The sequence below is a fragment of the Esox lucius genome, chromosome 10 (genome assembly GCF_011004845.1).
Source record: "Esox lucius isolate fEsoLuc1 chromosome 10, fEsoLuc1.pri, whole genome shotgun sequence".
Lineage (NCBI taxonomy): Eukaryota > Metazoa > Chordata > Actinopteri > Esociformes > Esocidae > Esox > Esox lucius.
The window spans coordinates 19,310,904-19,332,028 of record NC_047578.1 but is presented as its reverse complement, the minus strand read 5'-3'; the positions used below and the strand labels follow the sequence as shown (position 1 = coordinate 19,332,028).

The following is a 21,125-nucleotide window of genomic DNA, read 5'->3' as shown; positions in this document are numbered from 1 at the left end:
TCAACTTAAATCTCTGTTTTCATCCATTGTTGCAAAATGCAAATTAACTTACCTGTGGCCCTTTCATTCATGCTAATCCTGACTGCTTGTTGACTAATCATGTTTGTTAATGTTCACACCTTGAAAACAGTTTGTTAAGAGTTTTAGATATGCGATAATTAGAATTTTGTTACTGAATAGCACTGAGTTTTTTCTACATGACAACCTGCTAACTATTGTGCTTAACAAAGAGAGTTTTGCAAAAAAGTGTGAATGGAATACAGTTTTAAGTGGAAACAAGCTAATATTGCTTATAGGTTAGGGGAAATGGTCTACGTTGTGGAATTTAGCTAAATGGTTTTATGTTTATTCTTCATAGAACCAATTTTAGTGTGTTAGCGATAGTGAAAAAACTGTAATCCAAGTGATTTCATCCGCGAACTTGTCTGGTATTCAAGGCAAACATAGACGAAAACGAAATCTCTGAAAATAATTGATTTTATATAATTCCATATTATTTAAAAAAAGAACCGATTTCTTTGTAAAACTTGTAACACTTTGTAAAAACTATTTTTATTATTAGACTCTAGATATTATTTATCCATTCTTTCATATACTCTTTGTGTTGTTTCCAAACATTTCGCATACAAATCGATACAAATGATGGGATTTCTGATATTTGAGGAGTGGCTCTCACATGGAAAAGGAAGCCGAGACGTCCGACTCATTCATGTTATCATTCCAAATAAAAAATAAATACTACAGTGGCTCTGCCTGATAGACAGTTCGTCTTACATTTTTACCATCTCTGGTGGGCTTTTAGTTCCTTCCCATGTCGCCTGACAATGACGTAAAGACGTAAAATATTTGACGTTCTAGCTCGGTGGAACTAAAAAAAATGACTATCGTTAGATTCGGTGAGCTATCCGTGCCTACATCCAGGCCTGTTTAAACGCACGAACAAACGAAGCGAGGCGACGTTTTGTAGGCAAAAGGAAAGGGAGTGAAAGCTACCGAAGGTCGGCGCATTTTCTATTCTGCCCTGCGTCTATGGTAACAACAGATGGACTCGTTGCGCCAGTGTGCCACTGCCGGAGTCTACTGTGCATTTAGGGAGGGAACGACTGGGCAAAAGCGGAAGACAGCGCATCAACAGTCAGATATGTTTGGAAGCTATCTGGTTGTTGCAAGATGCTTGTAAGCGCCAGTTCGGGTAGGTAATAAAATTAACATGCGAAGTTAATCATACACTCACGTGATCGCTGCATTGAATGAGATTTTACTAGCTTTCCTCACTTTTTACAAAATACTCCCATCCCCCCAAAACATCAAGATACTGTACACTCGTGACAGAGGCACAAGGGGACAAGTGACAGATGAAATATTCTTTGAACGGACTGACAACTTGGTAAACAAACTGTTAGTTAGCAGACATATGGTAAGATACCAATATTAAATCGATGTATGAATCAAAATATGTCTTGCTCTGCTTAAAACCCTTCGGGCAAGAATGCATAAAGTATTTTCAACCACTACAGGGTGTTTATGTGCAGCGCTCGTGCTATTTTATTACGGTCATCAGTGTGGCGCGTGGAGTTAAATTATGGCGGTGTAAACAATGTAACGAATTGCTAATATATGGTTATTAGTGAAATGACACTTTTTAATGGCCCATCGCACCCCTAACATCAGTTGAAGAACAATGTAGCAGACCTTCAACTCAACAGATAGGAATTCATGTGAATTGTTCCCTCCCCCCTAATACGTTCACATAATCTGGGTCTATTATCTCTTGCAGAATTTAAGGATAGGTACGAAAAACGAGTTTGAACACTGAAGACTGAAGACTGCATGGAGCAACAGGTACTAAACTAAGATTTAGATTAAAAAAAAAAAAAAGATTAAACACAACTCATTCTGGAAATAATGGCGAGCAGAAGAAAATCCACAACGCCTTGCATGGTGGCTCCTGTTGAAATAGTAGATTCAGACCCTGACATGGAGGTTGTTACAGAGGGAGATGAAGAGGCTGAAGGGGGGGCTGCTGACTGCTCAGTGGAAAACATAACTGAAAGCAAATCTAGCGAAGACGACACACAGGCCATCGACCACTTTATTAAAAACATGGACTCGAGTATGGCAGAAGGAGGTTATGAGTGCAAGTACTGCAGCTTTCAGACCTCTCAGCTCAATATGTTTACCTTGCATGTGGACACTGAGCACCCGAATATAGTTTTGAACTCATCCTACGTGTGTGTCGAATGTGATTTTCACACCAAGAGGTATGACGCATTGTTGGAGCATAATGCACGCCACCACCCTGGAGAAGACAATTTTACCAGGACTATGGTGAAGCGCAACAATCAAACCATCTTTGAGCAGAGAGTCAACGACTTGACATTTGACGGCGGTTTTGTTAAGGTTGAGGAGGATGAGGACACCTCCTGTAAAGGCATTGCCCTAAGCAAGACGCCCATCATGAAGCTCAAGAGTAAAGCTGATGCCAAGAAATTCGCAGGGTCACTCAAAATGGCCGACCTGAATGTCATCAAGGTGGAGAGCGATGTGGAAGATGAGACAGAGGTGGCCCCGCCTCCTGGCACTCCCACAGTAGTGGCTGTGTCAACCCCTATGACTGTTCAGCCCATTCAGCAGAGCATAATGGTCAACAGCCCAAGCATGCTTCAGATAAAAACGACAAACTCCAACACCATGCTCCCTCCAGGGACGCTGGCTCAAGTCCTCTCTGCTTTGCAAAATCAGCAGGCCTCCCAGACCCAGCTCCTTATCCCGGTCAGTAGTATTCCTACATATAATGGGGCCATGGACAATAATGTCCTACTGGTAAGTGCCTACAACAGGTTCCCTTACCCTTCTGTTTCGGAGATAATGGGGCTAGCAGCCCAAACCAAGTTCACAGAAGAGCAGATAAAGGTGTGGTTCTCTGCCCAGCGGCTGAAACATGGTGTTAGCTGGACTCCAGAGGAGGTGGAGGAGGCCAGGAGGAAGAAGTTCAATGGCTCAGTTCAACAGGTACCACAGACCATCACTGTCATACCAGCAAATTTTGCCACGGCAGCCAATGGACTGCAGTCCATCTTTCAGACCTGTCAGATTGTAGGGCAGCCAGGGATGGTTTTGACTCAGGTAGGGGGTGGTGGCAATGCTGTCCCTGTGGCCTCACCCATCACATTGACTGTAGCTGGGGTAACCAATCCCAGGACCAGTGCCAGTAAGGTGCCAGATCCTTCCACCTCTGACACCGCTTCTCCACTCAGTCCTGATCCTCTGGGAGCACGACCCAAAAAATCCAAGGAGCAGCTGGCGGAGTTAAAAGCCAGTTATCTGCGGAGGCAGTTTGCCACCGAGGCAGAAATCTCTCGGTTAATGAAAGTCACTAACCTCACCAAAAGAGCAATAAAGAAGTGGTTCAGCGACACCCGCTATAACCAGCGCAACTCAAAGGACCACCACGGCGTTGCCTTAAATGACATTGCAGTCAGCGCCAACAGCAATGAAGGCAGCTCTGCCATTGTGATTGACTCCAGCGACGAAGCCGGTGACTCCTCTCCCACAACGCAAGGGCCCATCTATGATCCACGAATCAAGTTCCGCCATGCCTTTCCTGACTTCACGCCTCAGAAGTTCAAGGAAAAGACTCCGGAGCAGCTTCTACTTTTGGAGGCCAGCTACCAGAAGTCTGACAAGCCTAGCGATGAGGAGCTGAGTAGGCTGAGGATGGAGACTAAACTGACTAGGCGAGAGGTGGATGCCTGGTTCTCCGAGAGGAGAAAAATGCCAGCGGATTTGAAAGATGGAACAGAGGAGGCAAAGGGTGACCGGGTCAAAGGACCTTCCTCTGGGCAGGAGCCTCAGACTCTGCCCAGCGGCCGAAAAATAATGAAGAAAACCCCAGAGCAGCTCCATATCCTGAAAAGCGCCTTTGTTCGTACCCAGTGGCCCTCCGCTGAAGAGTACGATAAGATGGCAGAGGAGAGCGGGTTACCCCGAACCTACATTGTTAACTGGTTTGGAGATACACGTTATGCATGCAAAAACAGCAACCTGAAGTGGTACTACTTGTACCAGAGTGGAAAAGGTGATGTGACAATGAACGGAGGTGGACTAAAGAAAAAGCCACGGAAACGATTTCGAGGTTGGTCAAGGAGGACGAGGCGGCCGTACCCCTGCAAACAGACACCCCCTGCTATTAAAGTCAAGACAGGTAAAGATATTTTAAAGGAGCACTACCTCAAGAATAACGTCTTAAATGAGAAAGATTTGGATGAACTGGTGGCCAAGTCCAGTATGAGCTATGAGCAGGTGCGAGACTGGTTTGCAGAGATTAGCAGGAGGGAAGAAAATGGCCTTGACCCCTTCAGCGATGTAGAAAAGCAGACACATGTTGAGGGTGAGGGTGAGATGGAAGTGAAAGAGCAAGGGGGGGATGTCGCTAACGAAGAACATAAAGATAATGAGGACAACAGTGATGAGGATGAAAACAATAACAACAACAAGGATGAAGATGAAATCAATGACAGTGAAACCAGGGAAGAGCCTCAATGTATCAACCAATCACAGCCAGAAGCAGAGGAGCAGTGACTAAAGGTCCAGGTGAGTGACAAAGCACATGGCTAGGTAGAATGAGATCATGTATGAAATAACAATTTTTTTATTGTAAATGCATTTGTTCCTTGCATGTGTGCTTAAACCTATTGAAAATATTTGCAAACGTTACAAAAAGTATTAGCCAAATGTTCAATTTAGTTGCATTTTATCAGAGGTTACATTATTCATTTTGTCCTGTACTGCTGATGAATGCAACTAACCAACCAACCAATGGTTGTGTGCCACATTCTCAAATGTCATCAACTGATTGATTGACATAAAATGTGATGTGATTAGCTAATATGTAAAACACCTATCCAGACATTGTACATTCAGTCAGGTGTTAGCAAAGCTTGGGCAGAGAAACGGGCTTCTAGCCCTTTGCTATAATCAACAGCCATTCATTATTTAATTTGGTAACAATTTCTCTAGCAGCCAATCCATATAGTAACATTCCAGCACTTGTTCTTGGTAGTGTCTGTAAAGTAGCCTAATGCATTCCACTATTACGTTCTGATCATCACATGTAGTTCATTGACCGGTGAAACTGTTCTCTACCTAAAAATCTAATTGCTGTTTATATCTTTACTGTTGAAAAGTGGAGTGACATGCATTTTGTTAGTGTGTTGAAAGGGTACATAGCATAAAGCCTGAAGATTAAGAATACATTTTATAAGGACCTACCTTTTCTTTTAGGCTTGCAGACATTTACACTAAGCAATAACAATGGTACAGTGGTATAGTGCACAATTGTCGTCTTAAATGTATGGGTATTTACAGCTATAAACTTTGAACCTTGTAGGAATTACAAGTTTTTTTATACATAACTTTTTTTTTATACAAACGTTATTGGACATTTGGCTTCTCAGCTCTTTCTTGGCCTGGTGTGTGCATTAAGATAAAAGGTGATTTTGCACTCCAAAAAGTTATGTTTCGTTTTATTTATTATTATTATTATTATAATTTTTTAATTGCATCTGGAATATTGCCACACTTTTGGACACAGACTTCTCTGGTGTGTTGTTGCATCTTTAGTTCCTGGACAAGATTTAAATGTGATTTCAGGTGATGCATTTGCATTTGGAATCTTTTGCTTTTGCCTCTCAAAAATAGCCAAATCATTATGTGTCAAAATCAACTGTTTGGTACATTAAGAAGCAACAATGCATTGGTGAGCTCTGCAATAGCAAATTACTTGGTAGACCACAGAAGACATCTGCAGTGTGTGATAGAAGAATGCTTTGTGAAGAAAATACTCTGTTCAACTTTTGAACAGATGAAAAAAACACCTTCCAGGATATAGGCATATTTCAGAGTGGCATGTGTCAGAGTGTACCAAAAAGAGAACCACTGGTAAGCCTCAAGAACAGAATGGCTGGGTTACAGTTCACTTAATAAAATTAAGCTCTGGAAAAAAGTCTCATGGACCAATGATCTGAAGATCAACCTGGTACCTGAGTGATGGAAAGAGGAATGTGAGGAGAAAAAGGAATATCTCACGATGAAAAGCATACCACCTGATCTATGAAACCTGGTGGAGTTAGTATTATGGCTTGGGTAAGTATGCCCGCCACTGGAACTGGCTCACTTGTCTTTATTGATGATGTCACTATCAATCAATCAATCAAATGTATTTATAAAGCCCTTTTTACAACAGCAGTTGTCACAAAGTGCTTTACAGAGACACCCGGCCTTAAACCCCAAGGAGCAAACAACAGTAGTGTTGAATTTCAGTGGCTAGGAAAAACTCCCTAAGAAGGTCGAATTTTAGGAAGAAACCTAGAGAGGACCCAGGCTCAGAGGGGTGACCAGTCCTCTTCTGACTGTGCCGGGTGAGATATTAAGTCCAATTGGAATAATAAATACATTTATCTGGGCTAAATCCAGAGTCTATTTGATTTTAGACTAGGTCAGAAGTGTGACCAGGTGGACAGGGACAGGGACAGCAACGGGCCCCCCAAACCAGGTAATCCGCAGGTGTGGACCAGGACCTCATCTCCTCCTAAAATTTAAAACTGGAGGAGACTGAGAAAAGTTAGTAGTGCATTCCTCATATCCCCCAGCACAATAATATAGCAGCGTAACACCTTGGAACTGAGACGGGGGGGTCCGGTGACACTACTGATGGGAGTCTGATGTTCAGTGTACAGAAACGTCTTATCTGCTTGGAGCCAAATAAATGCCTGAACTGACTGAAAGACATTTCACCTTGCAGGAGGACAATGAACCCAAACACACAACTAAAGCAGGCAAGGAGAATGTTCTTGACGGGCTGACTTAATCATCCAACCTGAATCCAATTGAGCATGTGTTGATCACTGAAGGTGGGACTTTAGGCCAAAATGCCAGAAAACAATCAGGTACTGAATATGGCAGCAGTAAATGCCTGGTAGAGCATCACCTGGAAAGATACTCCGCATAGTGATCTCTATGAAGCAAAAACATCAGGCAGCCATTGTCTGCAAAGGATTGGCAAGCAAGTATGAAATGTGACTTCAGAAGTATGTAAATGTGTCCAGTTACATTGGTTCCACTAAAATGGGAGGCGCTATGCATTGATAGGCCTGTAGTTCCTACATGGTTCACAGTTTCTGTATACTTATGGACGACACTGTATTTGACAAGATGTTGACCATGTTCAACATTGGAAGAAAAAAAGGAATACATGTAAATCTTGAATAATCACAATTACTACATAATACTACAGGGCACATTGGTGCCCTCAAATAACACAAAGACCTGTAAAACATTTTGTATTTCCACATGCGTGGAAGACAAGTGTACAAATGTACTTAGAATAGATTGAATAGAATGATTGTGCTTGAATCTGCAAAAGCGAATTGCTCTTTCAGAAAAATGTATCTTGATAGGTTCAATCAAGAAGTTGTTTCCTGATGTGATAATGACTGGCTGTTGACTACATCACCATAACCATTTACATGTGGACAGGTGGGTAAGGATATGTAGGAACAAAGGGTAGCTTTGCTTTTCCACTTATAACTACATTGAAGATTTTTTGGTAGGTGCTAATACCTAAACCTAACTCCTAATGGTCACAAGTAGCAAGCAAGCACGTTTATTTATATAGCACAATTCATACATAGAAGCAATTCAATGTGCTTTACAAAGAAAAAGAGAAATATAAAAACACAATAGAATAAAAACAAAAACTAGACTAAAAACAACAAGTATGGCATGCTATATATTTCATTACAATTTGCTTAAAACCAAATTAATTAATGTTCAATTGGATTTTCCCTTCATACAATCAATCAGTTTGCCTGCTCGGAACAGTAGAATACTTTCTTGATTGTTTATTTGTGACAGCTTTTTTGCTCCAACAGATTTCACATTGTTTCCCCACAGAAGAGGAAGAGATGAAGGACACAGGTGAAATGTACCAATTATAGTTGCAAAATTCTGGTAATTTCTTGGTTTTTGAGAAATCCTGGTTGGTAGATTGCCTATCATCTTCATATTCCCTGCTTATTCTGGAAAACACCCATACAAGATTTCTGGAAAACCTCAGATTTTGGGAAGGCTACTGGAATTTTGCAACCCTAGTACCAAGTCTTTTGGTGTTATACTGCGTGGACCAACCAGACACAAAGAAACAAGACAGGATATTTGATGCCAAATAATTTCAGCAAGGGATTCTAGAAATGTTTTACCATAGCTTTGTTGAAAATAAAATTTGGTCTTCTGGGACATTTTAGTAATATTTTACCTTGCTACCTTCAATAAATCCAAGAGGTAAAACCTCACCTCTTTCTGGTAGGTTATGTGATAACTTTGAACCCTTTTTAAAAGTTGTGATATTGTGTCCAGGTTCAAGGGAATTTTCCTATGTTTTTTCTTTGATGTACTGACAACGGTTTTAAAAACCTCAAAGTTTTGTGAATATTACGTAAATGAGTGCCATCTGTTTTTGAATTATGCTTTTAAATGGAACCTCTGCTTTAGTTCCACAAACTGTTTTCTATATGTATTCAAGTTATTTGTTAGTCTTAGAATTACACATTGTTGAGTAATCCAGGTTTATATTCTGATCAGTTTTTGGGGGGGTGGGTTTCTTTGAATGCTGGCTTTCCAAATGAAAAAGGTATGTGTGCTGTAAATCAGGATTTAGTAAATATTACCTCAGTCTTTTAAGCTAAGAGTTGAAGAAAGTTACATTTTTCATTTTAGTTATGAAAAAACAGTTGAAACCGGTCCATTATTAATGTGCTTCAGATGGCAGTTTTTTGTAAAGTAACAAACTTACATTGAATGCATAGTCATGCTTTTTCATACAAATTACGGGTTGTTAAAATCTTTCAGGTGTTAAATGACAGTTAACAATATAGTTTGAAGATACTACATGTATGGTTCCTATAAATGAGAGAATTTTACTTAACTTTTTTTTTTCTCTGCTCATTTTCCTCTTATCTTATAGGACTATGCTAAAATCTGGATGTACAGGTTTTTGTATGCAACTAGCCTATACATCAAAGAACAATCAATTGAGGGAAAGGGGAATTGTAAATTATTGTTTTGGTTCTCTATATTTGAAGCAATTACAAGGAATCTTATAAATTCTGTACTATGATATAAGCCTTTTGCCATCCTTAATTGCTGTAATAATGACAATTATGTTTAGTTAATTTATTTATTCTATCCTATCTGAAACTAAAATAAACGTTGCCAAGAAAATGTATTTAGTTTCAGACCAATGTTTTTGCAGGGAAGACTTTTTCATATCAAGCTATAGGAAAACTGCAAATAATGCTGTGAGCCATTGAACTTGAACATAATATACAATTTACCACTTGTTTTTAAATTGGAACATTTATTTGTTTGTGAAATGCTTCTTATGAGATGTGGAAATCCATCATCACATTGCCCCCAATTTTTTTTTACTTGTATGCAATGTTCTATGGACTACAAGCAACACTTGAGTCTTGAAGCATTTGTGTTCAGCATTGTAACTGGCCTGCAGTTTAATATGTATTTTAAGGTGGACATACAGTTAAGCCCAAAAGTATTCATACCCATGCCAAATTTTGACCTATAGTGAATTCTTTTTGACCAATAGGTTTATGCTGGCTGGAAATGACATAAGTGACAAAACACTATAAGACATTGTGCTGGAGACACAAATGAATAATGTAACTATTTCTGTTTTTAGACATGACTTACAGTTAACTAGTAACTGACTAGAGAACTACCCCTGTTCAGCTGTTCTCAATTTTATAGGTGATTAGAATGCTCTCTCATGGTGGAAATTACAAGACCATTGTAAATGGTATAGAAACTAGCATTTTTGCAAAAATGTGCAACAATTTCAAGGGATATGAATAATGTTGGACAAGGCATTTTTGTAAAAATGTAAAAAACAGAAATAGTTATGTTACTCATTTGTATCTCCAGCACAATGTCTTACTTGGTTTTGTCCCTTATGTCATTTCCAGCCAGAAGAAACCTTTTGGTCAAATAAAAATTCACTATAGCTCAAAATGTGGCATGGGAATGAATACTTTTGTGCTTAACAGTATACACAGCAAAACATACAACCTTTGTCCATCCAGTTGTATTCATACCTCCTAGGTTTATTTGCAATGAGGTATGCTTTATGGTTCAGAATATTCGGGTATGGCTTTCTTTTTATTCCAGGAGGTGGAGCTATTTGCAGTGTTATTGTTTTTCATAAAATACCTTTGAATAAGGTTAGCAGGCCAGACTTAGAATTTTGAATTAAGTAAAAAGGACCGAGCTTTGACGTAAAACGATCAACTGTTTTTGCCAGTGTCATGATGCAGATAAAGACATTCAGGGGGATTGGATTGTTAAAACAGAAGGCATTTTTGTATAATTATGTTATTTCTTGACACTCTCCAGGCTCAATTAGTATTGCCAATGGCTGTTGGACAAAATTATTTCACACTACAAGTAATACAATTCTTGGTGTCAGGGTAACAATATTATTCTGCACAATAAGCAAAATCACATTAAGATGGCATAACTGAACTCTTCTGTATTTATAAACTCCATGAAAGGTTTTTTGAGCGGGTTGACTATTAGATGTATTGCCTTGCGTTAATGGAAGCCTGTTCGATATTTGACCGTCGAAGAGTTAATGTTAAAAAGAACCGTCCAGATTCGGGGTGTGACCAACATTGGGCTTCGATCCTAATCAGAGAAAGGGAGGAAAGAGAGAAGGAACATTAGAGAGTGAAAACAATGGTGTCACCGACTAGGAACGAGATAAACAAGACAGTGAGCACCCGTTCTCTGCCGACCCAGATGTACTCTACATAACCAGGCAGTACTGTGTAAACATGTGCGTCAATGCCGCACGCTCCCGTCTTGGCAGCAGTGGTGTCGTTTGTCAGCCCCAGCCCTGCTCCTACTCAGTGATTACGCAGCAGAGGGCGAGCGAGGAGAGAGCAACCCAGTCTGTCTGTTGCTCACTGGGTCATGTTGAGGACGCCCCCCCCCCCCACCCCCGCCTGCTGCTGCAGCCCGAGGTCCCGCTCACTGCGTCGGCCTACATATCAAAACACCCGGCTGCCTAGTCTGTGCTCCCATGAAGCTGCACATGAAGCGTTCCCAACATCTATACAGCGGTCTGCGATGCACACCATTTTTAATCCCAGCTCATACCCTATAGCACCCAGCTGGGATATTGTCCTCACATGACCATGTAGTGAATCAGCCCTCAACCGGAGCGACCGTTTAGACACAGCTAGGACAGCATGTCCAAAAATGACCTTCCCCTGCACATGTCCTGACAAGACCTTGCTTAGCTGTTCACATATTCTTAAGCGATAAGGCCTGAGGGGATGTTGTCCCCAGCTGGGGTGTATTGGCCATGTCCCACAAACCTCTGAGGTGCCTTATTCCTATTATAAACGGGTTCCCAATACAATTAGAACAGCCAAATGTTTTTTTTTGTGTCATATCTGTTCAAACCGAAAGTTCATTATGTACGTTTTCAACCGGGTGGTTTAAATTCTGCAATATTATTAGCTGATTGCCATGAGTTTTCTAGACTGTAAATCATGGGAATTAAATTGCATAGCTTTTTTGCTGTTCTAATTGTGTTGGTAGCTGTTTCATTTAAACGACAACAAGGCTTCTTGGGATTTGCGTAATATTGCAAATATACAATAGCTAAGAGTTGTCTGGCTAGTGCGATGTGTGTACCTAAGAATCACTCTTAGCTGTGGTATATAATAATTGCTTTATTGTACCACCAACTATATTTCTGCCCATGCATTCCTCCCAACAGACCAAATTAAGTCTACGGTCTTATTTTTTCCCCCTTTGTATTCTGAGTTTGAAACTGGGGTATGAACCAGAGAAGAGGGTTCACTGCTGAACAGAGATCTGTCCTCAATGTACTGCATTGCTGAACAGAGGTCTGTCCTCAATGTACTGCACTGCTGAACCCAGCCTAGAAGTCTGGGCTGAAGACACCACAGCCGGATCTCCCTGTCTGAAAAGGGGGTTGTTACACAATTGTATGAAGGCATTGAAGTCTGGTGTGTACAAAGAACGTATTCAAGCAGTGTGCTCATTTTGAGGCAGTATGTTCTGTGTAAAAATCACTTTTGCCATCTGGTGGCTGAGGGACATTGTTCTTGGCTATATCAGTTTCGCACCTGAAAAAAGCTACACAGAGGGCCTATTTAAATGTGGAGTGGTTCACTAGTCCTGAGTATTCCTTTTCAAATTAGTATAAAAAGACAAAATATCCTGACCAAGGTCGTTACCCAATCCTTATGCATTCGTTTTGTCTTCAAAATATCGTTATCCAGAATTCTTCCCCTCTATACAAAGTGAATGCATTGTCCCATTAATCTAAACAATCCAATTTGTGCATAATTAACACAAATGAGCCATTTTGTATGTAATGTTTTAAAAATATTGGCACTGCTGCTCTAGCACCCTCTCTTTTCTAAAGACAATATAATTCAAATCCTTCACCCATGCTTACAGACATCTTCATTTATCTACAAGTTTTTAATTGGGTTCAAGATGGCCATAGCAAAAAGCTGATAGCGGTCAGTTACAACCTTTTTGGGGGGTCAAGTGTAAACCAAAAGGTATGAGGTATGTTTCTTGCATATTTGTCTGTTTTTCAATGCCAACCCAAGCTAGTAATAAAACCAGATTTAAAAACCAAAGACTACCTTGCTGTACATTGGGGACTGTGAAGAGGCAGACATTGTTATGTATTATGAACTTTGTGTATTTTCACTAAGATTTTTGTGCACCTATTTGTGTGGCTGTTGTATATTGTAGTACTATCCATGTTTGAAAGTACTGTGCTGTTTTATCTCATTTCTGGTTGGACCCCTGCAAGGATAACTGCTTCCTAGGTAGGGGCTAATGGGGATCTTAATGAAATACTTGTGTGCTTGGCTAAAGTACTCTCAATGTGATCTGACCATAGCAGCGGTTCTGATCCAAGTGCCAATGCTGTTTGTCAACTCCAGGCGGTGCTAGATGACATGAAGAAGGCGCCCTTTTGCAATACTCTCCAATGGTGGGTTTTGCATTGCAAAACGAAAGCACAGAAAACTAACTTGGACCTACTGTAAAATATGACGGCTGATCTTTCATGTTATGGGTTCCATGTGATCCGGGGCCTTTGTTCAGGTAAATTTTTTGATAGAAATCCAGTAATTCTAAGCAATTGTATTATTATGAAATATGATTTCATAATTTATTTTATAGTACTTTTTTAAGCAAAGGTGTCAGTAATTTTCCACTTTACTGTAGATGGTCGTACACTGAAGTGTGCAATATATAGATTGCGTTGCCACTGATGTGTTTCTGCAGTGTAGTCAGCACTGAGAGCAAAGTTCCTCATGGGGTTGGAGAAGTGCCACTGTCTGGCACTTCTGAAACAAGTAGTCCACTTTGCCTTGTTCCCAGTTAGCAATAATCTGCCTGCCGTTTGTAGTGTCAGCAAGGTACCATGCCAATCGCACCCAGTCACACCACACAGTGTGCAGGTTTATCTAGGTCACAGCTGACATGAAAGCGTGTCGTGGGTACAGACATTTTAATCACGCCTGCTCTAACCCCCTTTAATGCCAGTTTTAATAAACTGTTCCCAGACATTTTGTACAGTGTTGTGCCCCCTAACCCCTCCCCCTTGTCTTAGTTTTGATGTCGATGCATTCTCGCTGCTCCCACAGATAGTAAAGTCTGATATCAAAATGGTTACATCAACCCTGCGTTCTGCTTTGCAAATGCCATAGGTCATCAAAGATAATTCAGTGTCTGTGACATTCTACAGTTCGGCCTTCTCATATGATGCATCTGTGTCCATGTAGGTCAACTGTTTTTTTTTGTTTTTTTTATCTCATTTTGATCAATGTCACCAATCTCAATGTTTGACATGGTATCTGGCAAATATTTATGGCCTTGAATTCCTGGCAAATACATGTATACTTGGTCCCTAACATCACGTTTCAGATCAATGAGAATGTTATGCTTTCAGTAAATCTGAGCGTGTGACACCTCAAAATGGACTCAGGGATCTGTGTCTTAAGGCCTATCAATGGCTGTGCCACTTGTATAGCTGAATCACAAAAGGACTTCTTCACTTTTACAATCCGTTTGCACGTTTGTGTGCTTCCCCATTTGTACAAGGGTCCTCAAGCTGTGGGATTAAAAATGATGCAAGGGTGTAGAGGCTAATTAGACCATCCAGTGGTGTTATCCAGCGGGTGTGCAACATTAGAGCCTCTAGAACCAGAATCTCGTAAGGAACTATAGTATTTTTGAGCTTTCAGTATTTCACCCAAAATAACCGACAATTGTGCATAATTAAATGATGTGTGCATGCATGGCTGATTTCGAGACGACGTACAAAACACCATCTAAATGAAACGTTCCTTACGGAGGTTTATTTTTTTTCATGCTTGATTTATGTGGAACATGAATTGTATAATTTTAGTCACAGGGTTGTGCGGAAGTCAATGGGTTTATTGATGCTTTGCCCCTTTGTTGAAGCCACCTTTGGAGTTTCGGCAAGATCACGTGACGTGGACACCAGACCAGTGTGTTGTGCAGAGGAGCTTGTTTGGGACTCACAGTATCTCCTAAAAAAAAAGCTGTATTGGTCATCAGTCCTTTAAGTTGAATCCTTTACAAGTTAGTACTTCTATCATTCAGTTTCAGATGTTGGACTGAAAAACTACAATATGTTTATCAACTCATCCAGTTCTGTTTTGGAGCCACAAAAGTTCATCTGATCTGCTTCCTAGTGTTTTAAGTAAGACTTGGGTGGCAGTGCCTTTCTCTTGACGCCGGAGTTCCTGTGAGCTCATTATCACTTCCTCCTGTTAAGCACTCCGCAGTGTTGGCTGACCTTGGCTCAGAGGCCCGACAGTGAGGGGCCTGGAGGGGTATCTTATTTCTGTTCCACCTGGCCTATTATTCCTCTGCCTGAGTCACCTCACATTTGATCAGATCTTTATCTCAAACCCAAACATAGCCCCTGCACTGGTATTGCAAACTGTTGTGCAGGCTTAGTTTTGTTCTTGTGGACAACAGGGCAAAAAGAAGCAAAGCCAAATGATGAGCAAGGTATGTTGTTCTGAAGGATGGTAACGGCTTCTGTTAAGAAAAAACACTAATCTCCACTGAAGATTATAGGTGTTGCGTTGATCTCAAATATCCCAGCAAACCTGGTCTAGCCATAGGACCTCTAGCAGAACATGTCCCACTCCGGAATAACGTGGGAGGGTTATATCTGTCTCTGTTGTGTTATGAGGGTCTTGTTGCTGGAAGTGAACAAAATTACAATATTCCTCCAGAGATACTTGTGATTTCTTTTTTTAGGATGGTCAGCCAAAGTTTAGCCCTTTTCCCCATCTTACTGATTCGCAGAAAAAAATCCAAGGGCCAACGCTGGGTTTGTGTTTTGACAATTCAAAACAGGGGCTTTACCACTTCTGTGTTGATGCTCGATTTTGGTTTTAAAAAACCGGAGGGATTAACACCGTTCTCGATGCATACAGCCCTACTACATCAGTACTCAGACAATGTGGTGTCGCGTATGAGAACACCAACCAGGAAGCTTGCTCTTTGCCTTAATGTGTATCAGGTTGTGTTGGTGGGCCTACGGCCAGTCAGCCGGTGGGATTAGTTCAGTCTTGTACCATTCACATCTTAAGCTAAACCTGCTGAAACACATTACATCTGCCAAGGGCAGAGGAGAGAGAATGCCAGGCCATTGCCCTATGTGCCCCATTACAGCTGTTACTGCACTCTAAGCTCCTTGTAACATACTTAAAAATAAGGCAGGTAGACTGTAAACTGTGATCCAAAAAACGATTTGAGTTCATTACAAAGTGGAGGATTTTCAGGGAGATGAAACACCACTATGTTTGATACCAGAAGTGGTAAAGGCAAGAAATGAGCCAGCTGATAGTGGCACAGGACTGAAGGCTGTCATACTGTCAGAGCGGACTTACAGGTTACATCGTTGTGGAATTAGGGCTGAATAGTACCCTCTCGTGCCATGAGATTGGCAAAGCGGTCCATTAAGAGCAGCAAGCTGTGTTTTGGAAAACAAATAAGCAGCCTGCAGATTTGCACGGAAACAGATGCAGGTTTCCTGCAATAATAGTAAAGTCCATATGGTCTTTAGTGGTAATATGTGCCATGTGTAAAGGCTTTAAAACAATCCTAATTGATATCGGCTATATAAGCTTGTTCAATCCAGAAAGAGACCATGCTTCCAAGATGCATGACTTCCATATTTCACATAGTATGTTGAGGTAACTTTAAATGGAGTACTCTACATATTTCTATGATTTTGTTTAATTAAAGCAGTTTTCCCCAAAACAGCAATAAAACAATTATTTCTAATTGCGCAAGAATGAGAGATTTTGGTTGTCTTCCAAGCTTTGTTGTGCACTACATGAAAAGATTACTATGAATGGTCCCCCAATTATAACCACACAAACATCCTGGTTCACAGAACTGATACTGAAAAGCTAGTGAGCCAAGGGTAATTTGATTGGTAGTCTAGGCGAAAGTACTAACAGAATCTGGCCAAAGATCCGTGTTCACCTGATCACAAACATTTCATTACAATACACTGAATCCAAGACACCTCCTTACAGCACTCTACATACACGAGACAAAAAGGAAACGGTGTTACCTTCAAAAGACTGTTTTATTGGATTACAGCAGACATCAACTGGTTTTTGAAAAAGAGTAAGCAGGACCTTGTATAGTACAGTGTATTTTGATATATGTCTTGACCATGACACTACAGCTGAAGCGGCACAAAGATCTTGTATCGGTTTGTTTCTACTGTTGGAATGGAACTAGCACTACTCCTATTAGGCCAACATGTACATATGTATAAAGGCTATCACCAATGTGTATGTTCATTTGTAGGACAACAAATAAATCAAATAGAGAAATAGATTAGAATATGATGCAGTTTACATGAACCAGAGTTTAGATTCTGGATTTATGATGATTTCTTTCTGGTTATGCCACTGACCTTTTATTTTCTCTTACACAGACCCACAACATCACTTGGTCATACAAGTTCTTGTAACCACCTTACAAGAATGCAGGTTAGCGTTTGAGTTTAACGAGTACAATAGCACTTCAGTACAGTAAATAGTTTTATTTGATGTGAAGTAAGTCCACCTGACATGAGGGAACTGCAATGAAAGTTCAGCATTGGAAAACTGACTGAAGTATTGCCAACGGTTGTAGTGGTTCATAGTCTCATTACAAAATGTAGGCCAGACCTTCCTAGGACCAGCTGGAGCGAAAAAAGGGGAAAGTTGCTCCCATTACAAAATGTAACAAAATGTCCCCAAAATTGTACAAATCTGTAGCAATACAGAAAAAATATATTTACAAGAACCCTTTTTTTAAAAGTGTAATAATGCAGCAAATCCAGCTTTGGCACTCGATGATCCCCCACCTGGTCAGCACATCAGGCACATCCTAAGTCAAGCACAACGTTAACACAGTGCTTTTGAAAACATCTGACAAAGTAAGCTCAACCTTGAGGAAATGTTGGGCAGAAACTGGGATGGAACAAGCATTAAATAATTTGTTCAGAGACAATATTCAATAATTAAACTCTTTCCTTTTCTTTTCAGCTCCAGCGTGCAACTGATAGCAACAACCGATCTCACCTGCAAGGAAGAAAAATGGTCCAGTCATTAAATTTTACACAGTTGAAATAACACTTTCACAAAAGCTCAGAAAATTCCCCAAAGGGATTAAAAAGCTATTCTACTGCCAACAGTCAGGGCTGTCAGTACCTTGGTCCCATTGGTAACTAGGCCATGTTGTGAAATGCAGCTACTATGGTAAAGAATTAACTATTCCACAAAACCTGTAAGTACTCCTAGACATCCACTGTAGAAATACTAATTATAAATTTGAATGTAATTTAATCAATTAAGTTTAATAAAATGTTCCTACCATTTAGCCAGTAACCCTTCCAGAAGAATCCTCTATCCCCCTGTCTTTGTCCAAGACCAGGTCCTGAGCACCCATTCGAGCATCCATCACCCTGGTTTCCTCCATCCAGCTCCCAAACCCTTCTCGGGAGCCTCCATTTTCGCCACCAATCCGAGTGATATCAGATGTATTTTGTCTTAATTTGCTGGCAAACCAGTCCTTGATTTCTTGGCTGCTGAGACTGCCCTGCTCCATCAGTCTCCCAATATCCTCTACCTTGGCTGCCTGCACGTCCTGGCAGCGCTGGATAATGCTGAATGTATTCTCCGTGCTCAGTAGTGCCCCATGGCCATTTTGCCCGCCGCTGTTCAGTTTATGGAAAAGCTCCATCCACTCCAAGGTCCCATTCTTCAGGGCTGACCGGTTTTCCTTAAACCAGCGCACAATTTCTGTGCGAGCCAGCCCTGTCTGGGCCTCAAGCTGAATGTATTCTTCAGGGGAAGGCCATAGAGTTTGTGCAAACACATCCTTGAGTAGCCCCAATGATTTGCTGTCTAGAGGTACTGAGCAAGTGGTGTTGGGGGCAACGATGGGAAGGGGAGATGTTCTTGGATGGTCAACCTGTTTGTGCACACCATTAGCTGGTCCGTGTTGTTGCGGCTTATCGAAATGTATTCTCTTTGAACCAATCGAGTTTAAAAGAGCTTTTTCTAGGTTGTCACGCAGTGCCCGTCGCTCTACAAACCAGCTGTCAATTTCCTCCCTTGACAGTTGCGTAGTAGTTACAAGACTGTCAATGTCATTGTGGGTTGGAAAGCTGTTTCTCTGGAAGTTCTCTTCTAAAATCTTAAGCTGCTCAGAAGTCTTCCCTTTCATTCTCTCCAAGAGTGGAAATTGAGTAGGAACAGATTTTTGCTGTTCTGGTTTCATTGCAAGCTCATTGTTTGACTGCAGAATGCTGTTGTGTGCATTCCCACGAGGCACACCATTGGCTTCCCCGAGAGGGGTAAGCACTTTGTCATCTGAAAGCCGTTCTCTGATATATCCGGAATTCAGCTCTGTATCCACTTTACTTTTCTTGCCATCTAGGGAAAGGCAAGGGAGCTGGCATGGGCCCTTGAGGGGAGTCCGTACTGACTGGATTATTGTTGGCCTCCTCACTTGAGGTACAATCAGAGAAGGTGAGATTGGTAACTTTAAGTCTGGAGCCAAGAGAGAGTGGCTGATTGGAAGCTTGTCTTTGGAAGGTAATAAAGGAGGAGGCAGCATATAACTCTTGAATTGAGGAGTGACAATAGGTCTCTTCATCTCAGGGAAGACTTGAGAAGATGCCACTGGCAGCATGTTTTTGGAGATAACAAGGGAATTTGCCATGGGAACTTTTCCTTGAGGTGCCATGAGAGGTGCTGCTGAAGACCTCTTAATTTCAGAGGTGATAATAGGAGAAGCTACAGATCGCTTAATTTCAGGGGGCACTGGGGGTGGGGCCATGGGAAGCCGTTCCTTTGGAGGAACTGGTGGAGGGGCCATTAGTATCTTTTCTTTTGGGTCTTCTGCAGGGGCCGCCATGGAGCGTTTTAATCCTGGGGCAAATGAAGTAGTCATCAATGGTCGCTTAAGAGCTTGTACATAACTGGCTACAGTCACAGCAACAGGAGCACAGGTCATGGATGACCCATTAGCAATACTTGTCAGCACTAGACCAGGCTGCCCAAAGCTACTCTGAATAAGTGGCTGGGTGGCTTTGGCAGGCTGAGAGACCGGGGTTGGCAGAACGGTGAAGGTCTGATGCATGGGTGGGATGGAGCCATTGAACATTTTCTTTCTGGCTTCCTCCACTTCCTCTGGTGACCAGGTGATGCCTTGTTTTAGCCGTTGGGTAGTGAACCACACCTTTATTTGATCCTCTGTGTGTTTGGACTCAGCAGTGAGCCAAGACAGTTCAGCATGGGTTGGGTAAGGGAATTTATTGAAAGACGTCATCAGGGTTACGTTATTGTCCAGTGAATGATTATATTTGGTGGAGTTCAAAGGAACAGCAATTTTTGGTAAAGACGTGAAGTTGGGTGGTCGTTGGAGCAATGGCATTACATACGAGAGTCCTTGAATAATGGGTGGATCAGGTATGATCATTGTGCCATTTATGTTTACAGATGTAATTTGTTCTTTTGGGATTATGTTTTCCAACTGGTTCACCAAATTATTCTCTTGGTAGAGGGACTGTATGTTGTCCATAATTCGATTGCTTAACTTTCCCGTGGTTGGTTTGCTCAAAGGAAATGTAACAAAGCCGTTCCCACCAAGTCCATCTGCAGTATCACAAGCAACTGAATTGGTCTTGCCTTCGATTGTCTGCTCCAAGATCGTCTGGTTATTGCCTTTTACCCTTTTGAACTTAAAGTTGGTCTCCCCAGGGTGTTGGCTCTCATTGTGGTCTGTCAGAGAGTCAAACTTATTGGTGCTGAAATTGCATACAGCACACAAGTAGAGGGGATTAAGTATGACATTGGGGTGACTGGAGTCAACATGCTCTTTGAATTCGTTCAGGTTCTGTGTGAAGAAGGGACAGTATTTGCACTCATAACCTACATGCTGCCTCCGCTTAGCCACAGGGTCAGCTCCCGCCGGGACATGTGCCTCAATCTCACTTCCTGTCTCTTTTCTAGTGTCTTGTAACCGCTGGTCTTGACTTTCCAAAGACTCTGAAGACCCACTTCTGTTCATATGATCAGTGGACACATCCATTTGTTCAGAGATATCCTGCTCCATCACGTCACTAACCCGGATCATGCATGGGGTGGATGACTTCCTGCGACTGGACATTGCTGGTGACAGGTATGAGGCTGGCTGATGTGGGATGTTATTTGGGACAAGGCGTGGGTAGGTCTCCAGTGATTGAGGATTACCCAGCTCCTCTGTTGTCCTGGGTCTGCAGTGGTTTCTCCTGCTGACTGTGAACGTCAGCTTCCGTGTGCGGCTTCATGAAAGTTCATCACAGACGGCAGTCACCTGAAATAAATTTGGAAACAAAAATGTTACTTGTTTCCTCACTTACTGTAGTCTCATCTCAACCACTTATGTCTTATTCAAAACAATAT

The 21,125-nt window shown here is 41.5% G+C and overlaps 2 protein-coding genes across 9 annotated transcripts in view; one reads left to right on the top strand and one right to left on the bottom strand.

The window, feature by feature from the left end:
* Positions 1-846: 846 nt before the first annotated feature.
* LOC105028046 (zinc fingers and homeoboxes protein 1) lies at positions 847-9,283 on the top strand. 5 transcript variants are annotated; one of them, XR_002197341.2, is made up of 4 exons: positions 847-1,192; positions 1,778-4,593; positions 6,803-7,536; positions 7,932-9,283. XR_002197341.2 is itself a non-coding variant. In XM_010900498.3 (3 exons), exon 2 carries the CDS (start codon positions 1,906-1,908, stop codon positions 4,579-4,581), a length of 2,676 nt encoding a protein of 891 aa, XP_010898800.2. In that variant the 5' UTR covers positions 847-1,176; positions 1,778-1,905; the 3' UTR covers positions 4,582-4,593; positions 7,932-9,283. The 5 variants fall into 5 exon arrangements, 4 of the variants coding, with proteins under 4 accessions (XP_010898800.2, XP_010898797.2, XP_010898798.2 ...); XM_010900498.3 differs by lacking the exon at positions 6,803-7,536 and having other exon boundaries at positions 847-1,176; XM_010900495.3 differs by lacking the exon at positions 6,803-7,536.
* A 7,466-nt stretch (positions 9,284-16,749) lies between these two features.
* LOC105028045 (zinc fingers and homeoboxes protein 2-like) overlaps positions 16,750-21,125 on the bottom strand; it is a 35,984-nt gene continuing 31,608 nt past the window's right edge. For all 4 annotated transcript variants that reach the window (XM_010900490.2, XM_010900493.2, XM_010900491.3 and 1 more), the window contains 2 exons: positions 18,049-21,036; positions 16,750-17,756 (listed from right to left, as the gene is read on the bottom strand). In XM_010900490.2, coding sequence (XP_010898792.2) covers positions 18,052-20,850 — 2,799 coding nt within the window. In that variant the 5' untranslated portion in view covers positions 20,851-21,036 and the 3' untranslated portion in view covers positions 16,750-17,756; positions 18,049-18,051. The remainder of the gene's footprint in view (positions 17,757-18,048; positions 21,037-21,125) is intronic.